The sequence below is a fragment of the Egretta garzetta genome, unplaced genomic scaffold (genome assembly GCF_000687185.1).
Source record: "Egretta garzetta isolate BGI_Z169 unplaced genomic scaffold, ASM68718v1 scaffold18, whole genome shotgun sequence".
Classification (NCBI taxonomy): domain Eukaryota; kingdom Metazoa; phylum Chordata; class Aves; order Pelecaniformes; family Ardeidae; genus Egretta; species Egretta garzetta.
The window spans coordinates 3,410,533-3,429,805 of NW_009260616.1; the positions used below are offsets into that span (position 1 = coordinate 3,410,533).

Genomic DNA, 19,273 nt, shown 5'->3' on the forward strand with positions numbered 1-19,273 from the left:
TTACTTGCTACTTATCCAGCAGTCTCCCGTCAAAACACGGGGTTTAGCACAATAAAGTTTGTTCTCTTACGCTCTGTGTCAGGCTGTTTGTCAGTGAGGTATGTTTAGCTGAACATAACTACCCAGCCTCCCGTGCTTCCCCGTGTCTGTTTGGTTGAGTCACGCCATGACTGACACAGAGACACATTAGTGGGAGGATTGTTTATGAGAAAAAGGAAAACAAATTTGACACTTGAGTTTACCAGGAAAGTTGTTGCGGGAGCACAGATGCTCATTGCTGCTGAATACGCATAGCCAAGGTCAGGGAAATCTGTCAGGGAAAGCAAAGCGGCCTTGAAGCAATTCGGTTTTTTAACCGTCTGGCAGAGGAGAGCACACGTGAAATATGGTTACAGCTGAGCAGAGTGCTGCCCTCCTTCCTCTCCTCCCTTAGGATTGCCTAATCCCCTTTCCTCATACCAGGCTCTAATTGGACATTGCAGAGCATCCTTCCCTCCCACCTTCCCGTCTCCTCTGTGGGTTCTCCGAGGGACCTACAGCTCCTCTTTTCTAGGTCCTGGTGACACTGACAGCGGCAGCCAGCCAGGCTTGGACTAAATGTCCCTTTCCGATGTCCTTTCGCTCTCCCTTGCAGTTGTCGTGCTTGCACCTTTTGTGTTTTATGCTTCTCTGCATGAAGAAGCTGTGGAGCAGGCCTGGTCAGCACAAAAGTGCTGACACATGGGGAACCTGGTAAACCTCTTAAGGGTAATTTAAAAATGTACATATTCCTGTGCTGTGGGTATGGGAGGTCCTGTGGCAAAAATTGGAAAGGGAGGATTGTTCGAGCTGAGCTGGGCTGTGCGGTTAGATAATACAGTTTTGAGAGAAGAGTAAAAGAGAGAAAGATATTTCGAAGGGAAAAGAGAGAGAAGACTGAGTCTTCCCTGAGAAGACTGAAGAAAGAATATAAAAAATAATATAAGCTGTAAAAGGGTGGGCTTTCAGATATAGCAGTTTCTTGAGTAAAGAGGAAAAAACTATAGGAAGACAGAGAAAACGCACAAAAGGAGCAACTATCGGAGTCCTGTGGGGAGAAAGAATGGGGAATGTTGTAATAGGTGAATGCAGAGGAGACTGGAGATCGAAGTCAAGAAAAACAGATTAAAGCAAGAAAGCAAACCAGAAAATACATTTTTAAGAACCAGAAGGAGACAGGAAGGGAAAAAGTGGAACCTCCCGCTCCTGCCAAACAGAAGGGGAAGTATGCGGTGACAAAGATGAAAAAGATACATGTATTTGCAGAATAGATGGAAAGAATGGTTTATATGATGAAATGGAAATGAAATGAGGGGAAGGAAATTCATGTTCGTGATGAAACACAATAGAATCCTTTCTCTGATTTTTCTCTGGGGCTGCTAAGTCCTGGAAGAGCTGTGATTCCTGCTCTGTCTGAATGATACTCCTGTGTCTTTCTGTTAGGGAAGGTGCTTGAAGGAAGAAGTGCTGTGTTTTGGTTGAGTTATCCTTTGTGAAATCTGAAACGTGAAATTAAATGGTAGAGATGTACCATCTGCTGTTGCTTAATATGTGAATAAAAGCTACTGTGTTTGGGCAATGTTTATGGCCGTGATAAGAGCAGAAATAATGCAAACATTATGTCGGCTACACCCAGCAGACCCCTCATTGACTGAAGCATCGCATTTCGTCCTGTGTCTCAGCACTGTCGAACATGATTCCTGGAGGAGGTTGAGCATTTCCTCCTTGGCAAGGGGGCTGAGTGTTTTATGTCTGTGTTTTTCTCATTCCTTTTAGGGATCTCTTGCTGTCTGTGGCGCTTGGCCAGGTACTCTCCCTCCTTATCTGTGGCATTGGTCTCACGAGCAAGTATTTGTCGGAAGATTTCCATGCCAACACACCTGTTTTTCAGAGCTTCCTCAATTACATCCTTCTATTCTTGGTCTACACAACAACACTGGCTGTCAGGCAAGGTAAGTGCCTCTCTGAAACTGTTTTGTAGAAAACAGCGAGGATAAAGGCTTTTGCAGAACAACAACAAGCAATGTGATTTAGACATATATCCCATTAACATTTGCTACATATTTACATTACTTAGTAATACATATTGGGTAAACTAAAAAAACCCCAACAAGTCTTCATTAGCAAAGAATGAGGAAGTAGGTACCGAGGGTAGTGGTACAAAAAGCAAAGCAAAAAAGGAACTTCAGTGCTTTTCACTTCCTAACTGTTTTCATGAGAATGCTGCTCTTTCACCCTCCTCCCTGGCACCACAACCACAGACTCAAGGTTCACTTTGGATTTGAGTGCATGTCTGTCTTGGAAATGTTAGTGTGCATTGCATCTTACGTAGGCTAGGGAGAGCTCAGATGCAAGCAAAGAAGAGCTTGCTAGTTTTAGTTGCTGATCAAGGCAATTCAATAGTTCACCTGTTGTTAGAAAAAAATAGCATCCAATTTTTAACCATTGGGAAGTAGGAGATAAAGGGAGGGAATTCGAGGTGCTGTGTGGGCAAAGCAGCTCTGCAGTCCTGCCACTGCTTTGCAACAGGACCTGTGCAACCAATCTGACCTCCAAAGTGAAAAATATATTATGGTATGCTTTAGTACCGTGTATCAAATGCTCCTCTGTTTGACAGCCTATATATAATATAAGGAGTTTTGTGCCTTTCCTGCCCATCCCTCCCTTCTTTGAGATTTCATGTCTAGATGAGATGTGGGAGGTGAATGCATTTAAGTACATTTCTCACCCACTCTTTTTTTGGTAATCGTTTTATTTATTCACCTTCACAGAACACATGGATTAGAAGCACAATAAAAGAGCAAAAATATAATGTGCTTTCCTGACTTGGCTCTCTTGACATAGGGAGGAAAAGACCTACAAAATGTATTAGGCCATGGTACATTTATTAGCATACTGAGAGGTTCACGTTTTCTTACAGGAACAAATATTTTTGGATTGTTCTTTCATGTCACATCTTTTAATGATTTGGGAACAACCCTGAAGCTGAAGCTCTTCACTCGTAGTACAGTCTTGTGATACAGTACTATAAAGTGTTCCAAAACAGCAAGGAATTCATTTCCATGCAAAAATTGAACAGTCAGAAATATACCACTGTGCTCCAGCACAAAGTGCTTAAATGTATTACAACTTAAGTTTTATAGACGTTGGTCTCCAGAAGCGATGAAGGCCAATCTGCGGAGGAAGTGTCAGCTCTTGTATAATGAGAGATTGCTCAGGCAGTGCTTCGCTGTCTTGGTTTTTCACTTTGTGTAGGGGGAAACATCACCACATGCTTTGCTCTGCAAAAGGCTTAAAACGTTTATTAGTAGCATCTTTCTGGAGAACTGTGTTTAAAAATAAATCTTCTGAGTGTAGGATTGCCTAGATGTTCACAAGTTCTGTCCCAGAAATGTCCTTCTTGGGACTGATTTAGATACTTGGAAGCCAAGTCCCTATGATTTTTAAATAGATTTTACTTTTTTGAAAATGCTAGCTTTTGAAAGGATATATGGGCCAGCATACTGCTGTGCATTACAGGGGTTTATTTAGAATAATGTTTGACACCTGGTATATATCGACATTTCAAAAATGCAACCAGGCACTCTGTTTTACACATACAAAAATATGTATTAAAACTGTAATTTATAAATAATTTTCTGACTCTGTTTAAAAATGTAGTGGTGGACTAAAGAGAGTTTGTCAGAGCTATCTGTCGTGCCAGTAAGATAGGTTTGGGAAGCAAATGGGGAAACTGTTAGGGATATGTGAGAAATATTTTCTGGACAAGAGGAGGGTTGGGGAAGGTGTTTGAAGGGGCCTGTGCTTGAATACGGACCATACAAACAGCCAGAGCAGAACGTAAAGCACACCCATGGAATAGTCTGGAAAAAGAGCTGTCAAAAAAAAGAACGATGGGTTTGATCCAAAAAAATCTAGAACAAAATTGTCTACAGAAGCAAGAAAGTAGTGATCCAGGCACTCAGCATAACATTTCTGCTGGGTGGTATAGCACTACGCAGCCAACTCATTTACTCGGCATTTAATATTGCCAAGCGATTGAGCCTGACATTGTCTTTTTGCTTGTGTATTTATTCAAATTCATTATCGGTGTTTGTTCCACTAAGGCAGTTTTTCTAGCAGCTCTAATCGTTTGGCTTTGTTAACAGATGGAAATCACATAATAATGATATTAATTTTATATGGGATGATTCTGTTCTGAGTGCTGAGAACATCAGAAGGCTTTTTTTTTCGAGTGTGGTTCTCCTACTCTGTATGCAAGATTTAAGGTTCTTTAAATTATCTTCTTTCTCCTTCAGAAATCAAACCATCATAAGTTAGCTGGTAGTCAAAAATAACTCCATGCCTTTGTCTTTTTCCTTGCTTGCTTTCTTAATCTCTGGGTTTTTTGCAGAAATGTACTGGCTAAGGAGGTGTCATTTGAGGTGGCAAAAAAACCCCTTAATTCACTGTAGGACTGAAAACTATAATTTCCTGAGACATAAGGAACTCTTCTTTCTTTAAAAGCTTCTTCCAAATTTTGATTTACTGTGGATCCCCTTTGGCTTAGCCTTCCTTCGCTGTTCATCTTCTCACCCCATATAAACTCCCTGAGTGATAATGAAAAGGTAGAATTTGCACTGATGTCTGAAAATCATCATTAGCTGATGATTAAAGCTCCTGATTCCTGAGCTCTTCTGACTAAAGCCTTCCGCAGCAAATGCCGAGCTTCCAGCAGCTAAAGTTAGTCCATGGGCCCAGCAGCTTTCACTATACTTCAGATGCTTTTTTCTAAAATCATTTTATCACAGCCCTTTAGTGGTGCAAAGAGTAGGACTACCACCTTGCAATGAATCCACATGTCATCAGGTGCACAAGTCCTGCAGGTGCCAGAATCTGAGTACTTTTAAGCCTCATTCCCATGGTGAAAAAAAAAAAAAAAAAAAAGAAAAGAAAAAAAAAAGAAAAAAAGGAAGGAGAAGCTTGTCCTGTAGCTCTAAATGGGGAACCAGCAGTAAAAATGGACTCAACAGGTTTAAGCAGTGAAGTCCGTACGAGTAAGGCTTTTCATGATTGTTGCAATTTTGTTCTCATGACCAGAAATAAAAAGTGACAGAAGTGTTAAAGGAGATCTGTTCTTGTGAGATTTTCATATGAGCCTTAAAACATGGATACTACTCAGGCAGAGGCCATGAAAAGGGAAGGAATTTGGCCAAAGTGATGCAAAATCCAACCACCTTTTCTATCAGTTGAACTCTAAATCATGAACCCGGTATCTAGAAAACTCTCTCCTTTATTCCAGATATTTTAATGCTAATTTTAATTTTTTTTTTGTTATATGTGAATTTAAGTTGAACTTACTGTTTCCCTGAAGAGGTGAGTGGAGAGGTTCTTCACAGTTAGGAACTCACACGCTCAGGAATGCATAGACGCCAGTAGCCACTTACCCACAAATACGTATCCACTAGAGCTTCCAGTCCAATGCTCATTAATGCACCAGTGCTGAGGTCTGAATATAACTATTTAGGAGTTTTCTTTGTATCAGAACAATGCTATAAAATTAATGTCACTGTTGCAGCATTATAAGGCAACAAATGTAATTGTTTTCTAGCTGGCTGATATGCCAAAAATTTAATGGGTAATAAAGACCTCCTCAGTTCTTTCTCTTCAGGTAACTTCCTCTCATGCCTGTTGTTTTCACAGCCAAAACCTGTATTTGTCCATGGTAACACCTCTGAGTTGAGAAGAAGGTTTTAACACATATTATCTCAGCTCAGTCCCTTCGTCGGCAGAGGATTCTGCTTAAGAAAACCTTGTCAGGACACTTCCAGATACTCCTTTGGGTTGTCCGTTGTTATTAATTGAGGAGAAGAAAAGCAAGGCTATCAGGAAGAACAGCCTCCTATCAGTGAAATGGAGCTATGGGACGTAGAGCTGGTGGAGATTAGTTTTAACACCTTAAAAAGCAGTAAGTGGGAAATTGTCCATAGTGGACCAGAAGGTGTTAATTACTAACAGTCAACATGGGTGCAAGCATCAGCAGCTTGCCACCAAAAATAAATTACTTCTAAAAGCCACCTCACATATGCTACAAATGAAAACAACACATCTACTAGACATCATTAAAAAAAGAAAAAATATGAAACTGCTATTTTTTCTGTTATTCTGGAAAACAAGAAATGAGGGAGCAGTAGAGATGTCTTTTGAACAGAAGGGAACCGTAAAGCCTTAAGGGCCAGGTTCTGTGCAAGTAGCGCTCCACATTGCAAGCTGTTCCTTTAATTTTAGTGCAACAAGTTACTGAGTATTTTCAGCCCACTGTTACTGAGGGCTGGCAGTAATTTGCTAGTTCAGAAAAGCTTTTACGAATCTGTGTATGTCTGGATGAATTCTGCTTCTAGGCTAAGTGATAAGGTTATAGCATATGTCAATGGAAATATGGTTTCCCCTAGAGTAACTGCAGTGCCTTAGATTTGACATATAATCAGACGTGATCTGTGCCCCTGAGTCAGCTAGAGACTCCTGTGAGACTATTAAGGATTGCCGTCCTGTTACTGAAATATTATTTTTATGCATTTCTCTCTAGGATTGGTTTATGACATTAGTATCTTGATCATATGTAAATTCCTGATTTATCTGCTGTTCAAATATGTAACTCCATTTAGATTCATGAAGAAAAACCCTACCTTAACACCCTTCCTAATTCCCCAAAATTGACAGGAACAGGCTATTTGAAGGACAGTAGAGCACTTTATAGGAGTTGGTCTGGTTTACTGTGGTGCTTGTCAGCTGTTTATTGAATGATAGAAAGGGTAAATGTCTTTTTTTTTTTTTTACTCAATTTCATTCCACTATCAATCAATGTTGTATTAGCACAACACTGGTATTATGCACTTAACTTAGGTAGATGTACCAGAATTTCTTTGATGTTAACACCTGTCTTTGTTGACTGCCCATAAGAACATGCCTGGGAAACAGAGTATATGATTTAAGCTGATCAAACTATATGAGCTATAATGTACTTTGGACAATATGAGTTGTACCATTGAGATGAAATGTCTTCTGGAAAGGCATCGATCCTGTCAGCATTTTCAACTAGAAGCCTTCAGAAATACGGGACTTTCTGTTTGCTGAGGATGACAGGGAGTGATTTTGATTAGAAAAGATGCATTTCATCATCGTTCACTTTCCGAAGCATGCTGATGCCTCTGCTGTAGAACAAAGAGCTTGGTTATCCCTCCAGTGTTGAACAAAACCTGCACAAGCTGCAGCCACGCAGCCTTATGGTCCCTTCTGCCTGCAACAGAAGTGGTCCTCGGTCCCTCAAGGTGACAACCCAGCCCACACGCTGGCTGGCAAGCACATGGCGGATGTTGCAAAGCGCGGCGGTGTTCCCCTTGAAGCACGGGGGGAAGCACGTCGAGCTGGCCCAGCTCCTCCTGCCCCCCCCGCTGCAAGGGGCCAGGCTAACCCTGGGTTGTAAAAATGAAACATGGCAGCAAGTGTGGCTTGAGACCACTGGAAAATAATGACCTTCATGTCTTTGGTATTCTCATCACAACACTGCAGAGTCTCCCTGCTGTGTTGTGCTTTGCAGACTGCAGTGCACTTTCTCCTAATTACTCTGGGCTTCTAATTAGGGATGCTAAACTGTGTGGGATATGTTTATTATGAAAATGGTCGGCCAAACAGCCCTTTTGTCTGGGCTTTGAAGAGCCCTTTTCATATTCAGAGGGAATTCTGTACTTCAGGAGAAATGAAACTAGAATGCTGGCTATTTACAGGCACTTCAAATTGCAGGGATCTTTTTTGTAACGTGCAATTTTCTGTGTTGGATAGCATGCTCACAGGAGCAAGAATTATGATTTATTACGTGTTTGGCATTTGCCTATCACATCATGGACACCGCAGCAAGCTAGCTAGAAAGAAAACAGTATGACTAGAGCCAGATTCCTGTTCAGTCCCATTTACATAATCATTGTGTTTGTGTTTGAATTTTCCCTCAATTTTCAAATGAATTTTAAAAATTTCCTGCTGTAGAATGGTGCTGCTCTCTCTACTGCATGAACCTTTATTATTTTACTGCGTAGGTGGTTCCAATTCAGTGAGGTGTTAACACTTTTCCTCTATGTCTAGTTTTCGGGGGACCTTGGGATCCTGTATGGACCTTGGGATTCTATTATTTATGATAGTTTCTCGAAACCACAGAAGTTCCCTTCCCAGTCCAATGAAGCCTTCTTTCATTCTCAGCCATAATACAGAAACAGATGCAATTTCAGCAGAGGATGATTTATTCCACACAGCTGGTAGGAAGACGGTAAAAAACGATAGACCACATTGCTGATACGAAGGCAGGGTTAAAACCAATAGACTTGACCTTTCTGTCTTTTGCTTTCTTTTGTTTTGCTATTCCTAGCAGAGAGGTTGGGTGGGTTATTTTAGTCCTTGGGGTTTTTCACTGTCAGCCGTCCGTGTTACAGTAGCCAGCAGACAGATGCTTTCTGCTTTGGCCCTGCTGCTCATTTCCACCCACACAAGGGACCAGGCATCTCAGGGCATCTCAGGGCTTAGTCAATTTTCATTTTCCTCAGGTGTGTTTTGCTTTTCCAGCTGTTTAGCAAGGTACAAATAAACACTTACAGAGAGGAATCCTGGCCCCACATATAGTGAAAATGTGTTGGCAGGTAAAGGCACAAAAAACCCCTCAGCTCACCCTTTCTAGTGTTTTTATGTCTCAGTTCTGTGCTCCTGATTGTTAGGTTGGGCACCCGCTGTCCGAACCCACAGCACACATCCTGCATTACAAAATATGTGTCCTTCTGCTAATCCTGGCCAAAGCAGCAGAGTCTATCATCTTGCCTCATATCATTGGAATAAATCACGTGCATCCCACCGCATGTACAAATTGAAAATTGGGAAGTACTTTTCCTTTAGGGTGCAGGTGGCAGCAGTTAAGCATGAACACTGTGTGTCACGGTTTAATGATGCAAACACTAATACACTCCTGATGGCCCCGAAGCAATAAAAGCCAGGCCTAATCAAGCATCCACGCTGTAGCATTCTCCGTAGTAGTAGTACCCAATGCAGCTCATTCAGTCCAGAGATGCCTCTTGTTTTACTAGGTTGCTTTCAAAATAGCTTTGCTGCTCAAAGAAGTATCCTTTGTGCCATTGGAGACAAAAGAAGCTGCAAGAGGGTATCAAGCGAAAGGACAGGAGCACCTCATTTTTCCTGTGCCTACTGATGCAGACAAGGCAACCAAAAGAACTAAAAAATGGACATCTCTTACCATCCTCTTGACCTAAGTGAGGAAATACGAGGTCTTGTCCACACAGAGAAGTGCATTTGGACTAAGGTTGCATGTGAACTAAGGGTACCTCTCCTTGTAACAAAGTCCCTGGAGGATTCAAATTGGGCAGTTCAACACACAGATGCTCAGGTCGCTCTCACTTCAGGAAGTTCAGACCTGGTCATGTTTCTGGCTGCCGTGTTTGTGCCCTCAGCCAGTTCCTTCCAGAAACAGCATTCAGATTTGCACCATGGTTCAAAGACTGGTGCATATTTTATGAAAGCAAACCTTACAGGCACTAAGTGCATAAAAGGGATGCCAAGCTGTAGGCTGGCCAAAGTCCTAGGAGGTGGGCCATGTTTGCATCAAGATGCTGCATCATTGCTGTAAGGCAATGTACTGAATATACTACTTGAGAATAAGGCGGTTTTACCCTGGAGGTAAATGTACATACAGCTGAGGAACATTTAGCCAGGTGTGGCCATTCCATGCCAGTAAGTCCATAAATAGAAATCACAGATGCAATAAAATGGGAGGCAATGCAGTTACTCAGCTCACAGCTGCAACATCACAGGTAGCTAGTGGAATTTAGCAGAATCAAAAAATGATCACAGTGTGGCATTTTATACAGTGATACTTTTCTTGGTTATTCCAGCACATAAATCTGAGACCTGGGGCAAATCTGCAATGCATTTGCAAGCGTTTATGTTTGGATCAGAATTTGCATTTTGTTTCTGAGCCTGGGAAGCTCCCTCCTTGCACACTTTTCCAGGAGCCATTTCAAACATGGTGCTAATCTGAGCACAAGTCTGTGAGTACCTGTTTGAAAAGAAAAACCTCGTCACTAGAGGCATGAGTGGGCAAGCTCTGAGGAGGTGCAGTTTGAAGACTGGTGCATCTTGCTGCTTGATTTGCATCCCCGTCTCAGCAGCTGCTGTTACATGCGTTTGTATTTGTACCACAGATTCAGATAGGGGCACAGATGTTATGGGTAAAAGAATAAAGGCTTTTGAGCATGCAGAAAGCCAGGCGTTGAAGAGTATAATCCTGCAAGTGCTCGGATACCATGGCAGTGAGCACATACTGAACTTCGAAATTTGGCCCACAGTATCAGAGCATCGCGCAGGGGTGAATGTGATTCTTGGTAATTTTATCTGAGGGTAAAGCAGCTCCCTGTTTAGCCCAGATTGCCTTACAGTATGTCAAATAATAAATTGTCTCTTAAGGATGTGAGCTGAATAACAAACAGAGCGTAAGAGTTGATTTTCTGTAGAATTAAGGGGTAATTGTCCTTTGTAGTGTTAGTATATGGGTCTGACTCTTCTTCTTAATACATAAACATCTCAAGTGCTGTTTACAAAACCAACCATCCCTTCCTACCACAATGAGGAAAGTTAATGGTTCTGATAAAATAGCATACCCTTGATCCTACAGCTGTAAGCAGAATGCGAGGGTTGTCTCTGCCACTTCATGCAGTATCAGTATTTGCCTGCGATTTATTGAATATTTAAACATTCATCAGTTCAAGCAGCTAGCCAGGGCAGCAGGATCCAAATTCGGCACACGTAGCTCCAGCGTTCATACGGGAGATTTGAAGTGTGGTTACAAGATGATAACTGTATTGCCTGAAGGAGATAAGTCCCGCTCTGCCAGAATGGTGCTTTGTATGTAATTAGTGTAAAAATTCAGAGGAATAGAGTTTATCCTTGTGATCGTCTTTCTCATTAAAAAAGAATCATAATGAAAGAACAAAGCGGTCCCTGCAGTGAATTGGATTGCCTTCCTAAGTTTTCATTAAATCAAAGACTCAGCAGCATCCCATTTTGCAGAGCCCAGTTGTAAACTGTACACAAGAGTCGAAGCAAATTCCCTATGAAGATCACATCCTTCCTGAAGGTTTGGCAGTGCAGTGTATTTCTCTTACATGGGAAATAGCCCACCTCTCCATTTTCTTTTTTCTGATTTCAGTAGCTTCTGTTAACAAGTTTGTACTGGGACAGAGGGAAGAGCAGAGAGCGTATGTGATGCTTCAGGTAACTCACAGCCACAACTATAAAACTTAATCTAAGTGAACCGCCTTTTCTAAAATAAGGACTAGGAGACAATGTGAATCAAGGCAATAAAAAGCTATGCTAGTGGGGAAAAGCTCTATTTTCAACTTATTTTTCTGGTTTACACTTAATACCAAGCTATAACACAAGCAGTAATTTCATCTTCCTTCATCTCCATTATTATCAGGGTAATCCATATAATTATTGTTACAAGTAAATACATGTTTCAGGCAAAAATACACAAATATCCTGTAAGTTTTTCCACCGTTTTGTAAGCATGTTTTTTTCCTTTATATTCAGCTGAGCTGTTAGCCATTGGCATATGGTTACTTTGAGCTCCTGTTGCATTTCTGGATGATAGTGCTATAATAATAATTGCAGCTTCATCTGAAAAAATATTTACGAATTTAGCACTCAATATACAAGCTGCACTTGTGCTGTATGCTCTCCCTTCTGCGCATAAGTTGCCGAGCACAGGCAGGAGCACTGAGTCACTTCAGGAAGATGCTCAGCATCCAGGCACCTGGGGACTCATCTCTTGGCTTAGATCTCCTTTTGGCTGCAACTTTGCTTCACAAACCCTGAAGATGCTTTGGACCGAGGTCACTACTGAAAAGAGCAGCCCAGGGACATTAGGAACCAGCTCTGTTAGAACCACTCCCTACATTACCTTTCCTGATTTAGCATTGAAGAGAAAAGGAGAAGGATAATATATGCCGTCTGGCAGCCTCCTCCATTTCTTGCACACATTTCCCTGATGGGAGGAGGAGTCTTTGAGGGAAGGTGGGAGCTTTGCTGACAAGAAGTAGTGAGCGCTCTGAATATACAGGGGAGGGAGAGACCATGTGCATGTCTCAGAGGAGCACTTATCCTTTAGTTTCAGTAATATGACAGTGACAGTCAATTCACAGGGATATTTTTGTAACTGTTACAGAAATATAGCAACTGAGGTTTCAAAGGAAAATTATGCATCTGTACCTATTCTGAGTTAAATATTCATGAACTTTCTCCTGGGCAGCTACTAGAACATTTACGCAGTATCATTTGTCCATGCTTCTCTGAATATCTGTCCGCGATCTGATACCTGCTTCGGTTTTGTTCAATTCTAAAGGAGGTTTTAATACCCCAGGGTAGAGGTGGACTGTCACAGCTTTAATAAAATGGATCTGCACTGATTTGCACCACTGATGATATAAGTGAAGGAGTTGCATGTTCAGGACCATGAATTATGATATATGTTGTTTGTTTTTATTGTTATTTGAAATACTTTGTTTGAATATGTTCGTGAGTGTCATATTAAGATTTCAGCTGCTTGGTGTGCAAGAGGAACAACTAGTTAGTGCCCTTCTTTCCTATGTTTGGCATGTAAGAGGTTTGGCTCCATTTTAAAGGACCTGTAGTGGTTTGCCCTTATGGAGTGATCCTAAGAGTTTTTCCATGCCCGCACATATCTTTACATACATGCACACATATATGTACACATACACAAAACACCCCTTTATATTATCAGTAGAATTTCGTATTATTTTATTTTGCTTATTATCTCAAGATCCTGGTGAACCTGGGGGCCCAGTGGGCTTCATGCTTATTCGGAGAGGCATATGATAAGAAACAGGCCATGGTGTAACCAGGAATACCTCATGTCCACTCACAGTTTTTATAACGGTTCAAAGAGATGAAATGGCAGTGTTAGGTTGGAATGGCAGGGTTAGGTTAACGGTTGGACTTGATGATCTTAAAGGTCTTTTCCAACCTAAACGATTCTATGATTCTATGATTCTAGTCTATGAAATGACATAAAGGGGACAGAAGCTTGCCAAGAACCATGCTTTCCATGTGAACCAAGTTACCAGTGAGCTCTTCCCAAGTATGCCCCAAGGTGAATTCCTGAATGCGTGGACACTGATGAAGGATCCTATGGAGTCTTTTGCCACAGCATGCTGAGACTGTGGGTTAAATTCTGTGTTAAGACAAAAGATGTCTGGTGTTAATACTTTTGTGTTAAGACTGTATTCCAAAAGCTGAAGAGAGCAGCAAAAACATTTGAAGGACTGCAGTGAATTTCTGATGCCCTTATCACTGAGCTGAACCTGATGTTGTAGAAATGCTTGTTGGTAACTGGTCTGGGCTAAAGCTGGAGATAAGAGGTCTGAATGGGCTTGGCCATTGAGCTAGGTGGGCAGCAGGCACTGGGTTAAAATTATTGGGTTGAGTTCTTTCTAAGAAAACCAGCTAGCTGAGGGGGCGGCAGGCAGGCAGGAGTTGAAGTGACGAAGTCTGAGTGAGAAACATCTTTTTAAGTGGAGGCTGGAAATGGTCCCACCCCAGTGCACTCCTGAACACTGGTACGTGAGGAACCACAGCATGTCAAGTAGGCAAGGTGGAGAAATTACATCAAGGGACAAGCACGTTGTACCAACCAGTGTATGCCCTGGTATTTTAGGTCCTGCTTAGATGATACTATGGTTGGTATATATTACTGTCATGTCCCATGTTCCTCTTCTCACTGGTGTTTTCCTATGGCAGACTCTGCCTCTCTCTGTGGGAAAGTGCCCTACTGAGGATGTATAGGGAAAGCAATAATCACTGGAAGTTACTGAGCAGAAGTGAGACTCTCAAACTTCTCAACTTTCCTCCCCACACTGCAGCTGTAACGCTGAAATTGCGTGGATAATAGTACTTGGGAATGCTTGTGGTCCTCTGCAGTGTGTGACGGTCTGAGATCTGCACACTCAAAACCAGCTGCTTTTTCTCTGGTGAATGGGGTATTAGAAATGTGGGAATCCAGTCACTTTTAATTTCGTGGGGATTCTGAATGTGTTTGTTTCTTCTATTGTTATTTGCTTAGAAAATATAACATAGTCTCTCTTTATCAGAAGAATATTTCTCTGAAGTATGGAGCAAAATAAAACCAATAAAAAAGAAAGTAGGGTTTTTTCTTTTAAGGATATAGCACACTGCAGAAAAGAAATGTGGTGTTGTTTCAAGGTGAGAGAATTCAAGTCAGATCTCAGAACAACCTGTCTTTAAGAAGACAAATGGCTGTGGTATTTACGATAGTATTTTTTCCAATAATACAATGACTGCTGAATAGGTTCCTTTTTCAAAATAGAGATCACACTCACCAAGAGCTTTTCATAATGCAGCCCATTGAGATAAATGTAAGATACAAGGCAACACAGAAGGCTTGGACATGTATACGCAGCTACTTCTTGCTGTATATGTTTGCATTTCCGTTAGCAGAAATGCATGATTGCAAGGAAGAGCTCCCAACGTTACCATGCCCCGAGGATGGAAACATTTCTATCAGGGCTGACTCATTTCATACATAGGTTGTATTGTAGTGTCTCTGTTTATTGTAAGGATTGTATCCATGCCTAAAGCTGCGTAAAGACCTGTCATCTTTACAGCTGATTATTTTTTCTTTAAAGTCATCTAGTTGTAAAAACAACCTTGATTTAAAAGCAAGGTGCTTGTTTCATTTGTCAAGCAGTAAAGACAGTGATAGCCCTCTCCAGGAAAAAGGAGGGAGGTCTAAAATGTAGAGGTGCTGTGTCAATGAACTTGTACAGAAAAGCTTCTCTAAGCAAATGCACACAGCAAGCATTTAAATAGATGTTTATAAGTATGTGCACCTGAAATTCCAAGTTAAACAGTCCAATAAACACAAGCAAACTGACACAAGAAAGAAAATCAGAACTTTTGAATTTAAACAGGATGCATCTTCCAAAAAGTTTCACAACTGCCTTCAGTTTCTGTTATACCCACCTGATAGTACAGCAGCAACTCATTCCTAATTGGAAGCTGCTTAGTGAAAATTGTCAGGTTCTATCCACTTTCCTTCTCAATTTTCACAAAAGACTCAGTTTTTTAGTCCCTGTTAATATATTTCATATTTTGTCAGTAATGTGACGAAATGTCATCTCCTTATTTCTTAATATTTTGAACAGTGGAATAAAAATGGAAATTCATTGTCAGCTGTCTCTGTCATATTCATTGCAGAGGCATTTCTTCTCATGCATTAGATGAGGCTTGTGTTTACTTCCATAATTTCCACTAGTCCCGCATCAGAGAGGGAACAGTCTATCTTCTGTTAATAACAATATTGAGAGATAATCTGCTTGAGTATATTTCTTCAAAAAAAAAATGTTCTATTGTGATATTATTTCCCACTGTTGCCTTTATTTTGTACTCTCTTGAACTCTGTTTAATATGTTTTATGGATTTAATCTGTTGTGTACTGAATAGTATTTAATGGACTTGACAGTTTATTGGTTACAGAAGTAAGAAACACTGAAAAGAAAGCAGTTTTTTCATGAAAACCTGAGTATTGAGAGAGGGTTTATTGGCAGGTCTAAAAAGCTGTAGAATTAAGAAGTAGCAGGTAACAGGATCAATAGCACTGGTGTTTGTCATTGCCTTTTGCAGTCTCACAGACAAAGCTTCTTATTGTTAGGTTGGAACTAATTAGTTGTAGAAGCCAAAATTTGTATCTTTAGTGAAGAACTTCGAGAAAATTATTGTTGGTGATTTTCAACTGAAACTCATGTCCCATGTAACAGTTTAGCTGCAAAGTGACATTCAGGAATAAACCATTCCCTTTCAAGGAATTTAGTAAACTAATTTCTTAATAACAAATTAATTTTATTACCTATTGATACTACTACAGTCAAACCAAGGAGATTAAGTGTTTTAATAGATAAGATGATATATCAGAGCTTTAAATGATTGAAAGAAAGGGGCATTTTTCCACTTTCTTCCAAAATTATATCGCCTGGTGATAATGATATGGTTATAAAAAGTAAAATGGTCTCCTAAGTTAAACATGCAGAAAACATTGTGCCACCCAATAAACCACTGCATCAGATCACCAGTGGAAGGTTTAACACCTTCAGTTTTAAGAACTACTAGTAGAAAAGTATCTTCTAGAGATAATATGTAGATACAAGAAATCATCTCGCAAAGGATTGGATTACATGATTTATATTCCTATAAATCTTTGCCCGAGCACAAACAGTATTCATGCCCCCACCACATCCTCTCAAAGGAAGGTACCATCTAGTACGTAAGGAAAATGTGAACATAAGAAACTGAGTTTGGTGAGGCTTCAGGGAGATATGGTCAGGGAAGAAGTTCTTAGGAAAGTTGTCAGACAACATCACAAGGTGGGAAAGCTAGGGAAGCACAAATATTTGCACTGGGAACTGCCCTTGTACCACCTTAATGACCATCCTTAATGAAATGATTATTTTTGTTGTATTGGGCCATTCGTGGTGCCCTAAGCATCAGGCTGATAGGTGTGTGTAAGGTGTCTGTGGCTGAGTTGTACAGTCACAAGACAGGCGTCCCACAGACTGTGGACAGCATTTTCTTCTGAGTAAAGAAAATGCAAGAGTGTTTCCACCAGTACTGTCCAAGTCCCTCCCTGAGACACGCCTGGGTCATTCTTCCCCTCTAGCGACCAAGTGTTCCCAGCATGGGAAAGTGAGACTCAATTAGCTGTATGTCACTGCAAAGAGGGTGTGAAATATCACTGCTGGAAACTCCGTTTTTGCTGGTTTAGTTGACAAAAGGACTCTGTGAGGGAGCTGCTATGAAAAGGGACTGCAGACAGGAGCACTTAGGTGGGGCAGTTCCTCAAGGACATTTCCTGGAGAACTAACCTCAGTTTCCCCCACTCAGAATGGCACCAGAGTCACAAAGTGACATTGCTGAGTGACTGTCTCTTGTAAATGCTGTGAACTGCCACTCTTCCTGGTGGTGAAATGACCAGAACAGAACAGAAACGATTTTGGTTCCAGCATGTGGAAGTAAAAATCTGATTACATGATATGTCTGTGGTTTACCTCTGTCAGACCCAATAACTGGGCACAGGCTGTGATACTTTATGTTCTGGATGTCTGAATTTGCTGATGGCAGAGTCTCCAGATGGTTACATGGTGGCTGGATGTTTGGACAGTCAGGTTTGATCTTCATATTATTACAAAGCAGACCATCCCTGTACAAACTGCAGATTTGTGGGGTTGTTTTAGCAAAGGCTCAGTTTCAGGACAGGAGTTCTAGCTCCTTGACTCCCTCAGGGAACAATTATACAGAGAAAAATTGTCTTTTGACCGTGCCCAGTCGCAGCTGAAAAGACAAAATGAAATTAAGGCTGAAATAGAAATGGCTGTGCGTGTGAACACAGAATTTAGGGTTAGGGTTTGGATGGACCGGGCAAAAAGTCAAGTGCAGCAGAAAGTGATTTATTATTTTAAGTTCAGACCATAAATACAGTATGATCTTCATGTAGCTTTCTGGGCAATTTTGGAGATGGCATACAAAGAAATTGGTGAAGGGTTTGTCTGAACAGACAGACAGACACATAAATCAAGAAAACAAAGCTGTAATGAGCACTGGGAGCCGAGACCAAAACACTGATGTAGGCTTGTAGAAAGCTGAGTGAGTCAGCATGCCTGGAGAACAGCAGTTCTCATCCTCTGCTTAATTTGAGAGCCTTGTGTTGCATCTGTGATCAGAGGAATTCCCTGCTGATTCCATTTTTCCTCGTCATACCAAAATTATTTTTATGCTGCTTGTCCCTACTATCAGTGCCATCCAAAGCTTTGTTTCTCTTCTCTGATGTTCTGATTTCCTTTTTTACTGAGTCCTTTCAGTAGTGTTAGGCACCACTCCCTGCTTCCCTTCTTTATCCTATAAACATTTTTGTGATTTATTCCAAATGTTGCCTATGGACGGAAAATGCTTCTTAACTGATCACATCTTTGAAACCGTCCTCAAATGATGCATTTGATTCTGAGCCAGGCGTTAGCTTCTCTTCCACCTACTCCATGTTAACATGTCAGGAACAATTTTTATTCTACTACAGTTTCATATGGATGTAACTTGTTTACTGGTTTTAGGAGGAGAAATGAAATTAACACCAGAGCAGCAGTAGCAGGTTGTACAAGGCACACTGTTATCAGAAGTACAATAAGACCAAATTCTGAGGTCATTTCGCAGGTCCTTTGTCTGAAAGAATCATAATATAGAGGGGAGGTGTGTAGCATGGAGCAAGAGAAAAAGGAAAAGAACCTGCATTTTAGAACAAGATGTTTTCTCTGTTACAGAGCTTCATTTTCACTGTATCAGTAATGGATTACATCCATATCTAAGATACAGACAGAAGTTGAATGAAATTTCACAAGGATTTGATTTATGTTTAAGCTGTAATGAGAATTTTTCATATTGGTGAATTCTGAGAAAAAATAGATGTCGTGGTTTAACCCCAGCTGGCAACTAAGCCCCACACAGCCCTGGTGGGATGGGGGAGAGAATCAAGAGAGTAAAAGTGAGAAAACTGGTGGGTATGAGAAAAAGGCAGTTTAATAGGTAAAGCAAAAGCCGTGCACACAAGCAAAGAAAAACAGGGAATTCATTCCCTACTTCCCATGGGCAGGCGGGTGTTCAGCCATCCCCAGGAAAGCATCATGCGTAACGATTACTTGGGAAGACAAATGCCATCACTCCAAACATCCCCCCCTTTCCTTCTTCTTCCCCCAGTTTATATGTTGAGCATGAGGTGATATGGTGTGGGACATCCTTTTGGTCAGTTGGGGTCAGCTGTCCCAGCTGTGTCCCCTCTCAGCTTCTTGTGCCCCCCCAGCCTACTCACTGGTGGGGTGGGGTGAGGAGCAGAAAGGGCCTTGACTCTGTGTAAGCGCTGCTCAGCAATAGCTAAAACATTCCTGTGTTATCAACACTGTTTCCAGCACAAATCCAAATCATAGCCCCATACTAGCTATGATGAAGAAAATTAACTCTGCCCCAACCAAACCCAGCACAATAGACTATTTTGAAGTCAGGCATTTTATTAATGCAGAAGATCCTGATCAGCTTTTGTGCTATGTGCTCTAGTAACACAGACACATTGGCATTTCTGTCTTTTTGAATTATA

General features: G+C 41.1%; 1 protein-coding gene across 1 annotated transcript in view; it reads left to right on the forward strand.

The window, feature by feature from the left end:
- Positions 1-19,273, forward strand: part of SLC35F1 (solute carrier family 35 member F1) — a 254,425-nt gene that overhangs the window by 140,656 nt on the left and 94,496 nt on the right. Inside the window, exon 6 of the mRNA XM_035900698.1 lies at positions 1,795-1,970. Coding sequence (XP_035756591.1) covers positions 1,795-1,970 — 176 coding nt within the window. The remainder of the gene's footprint in view (positions 1-1,794; positions 1,971-19,273) is intronic.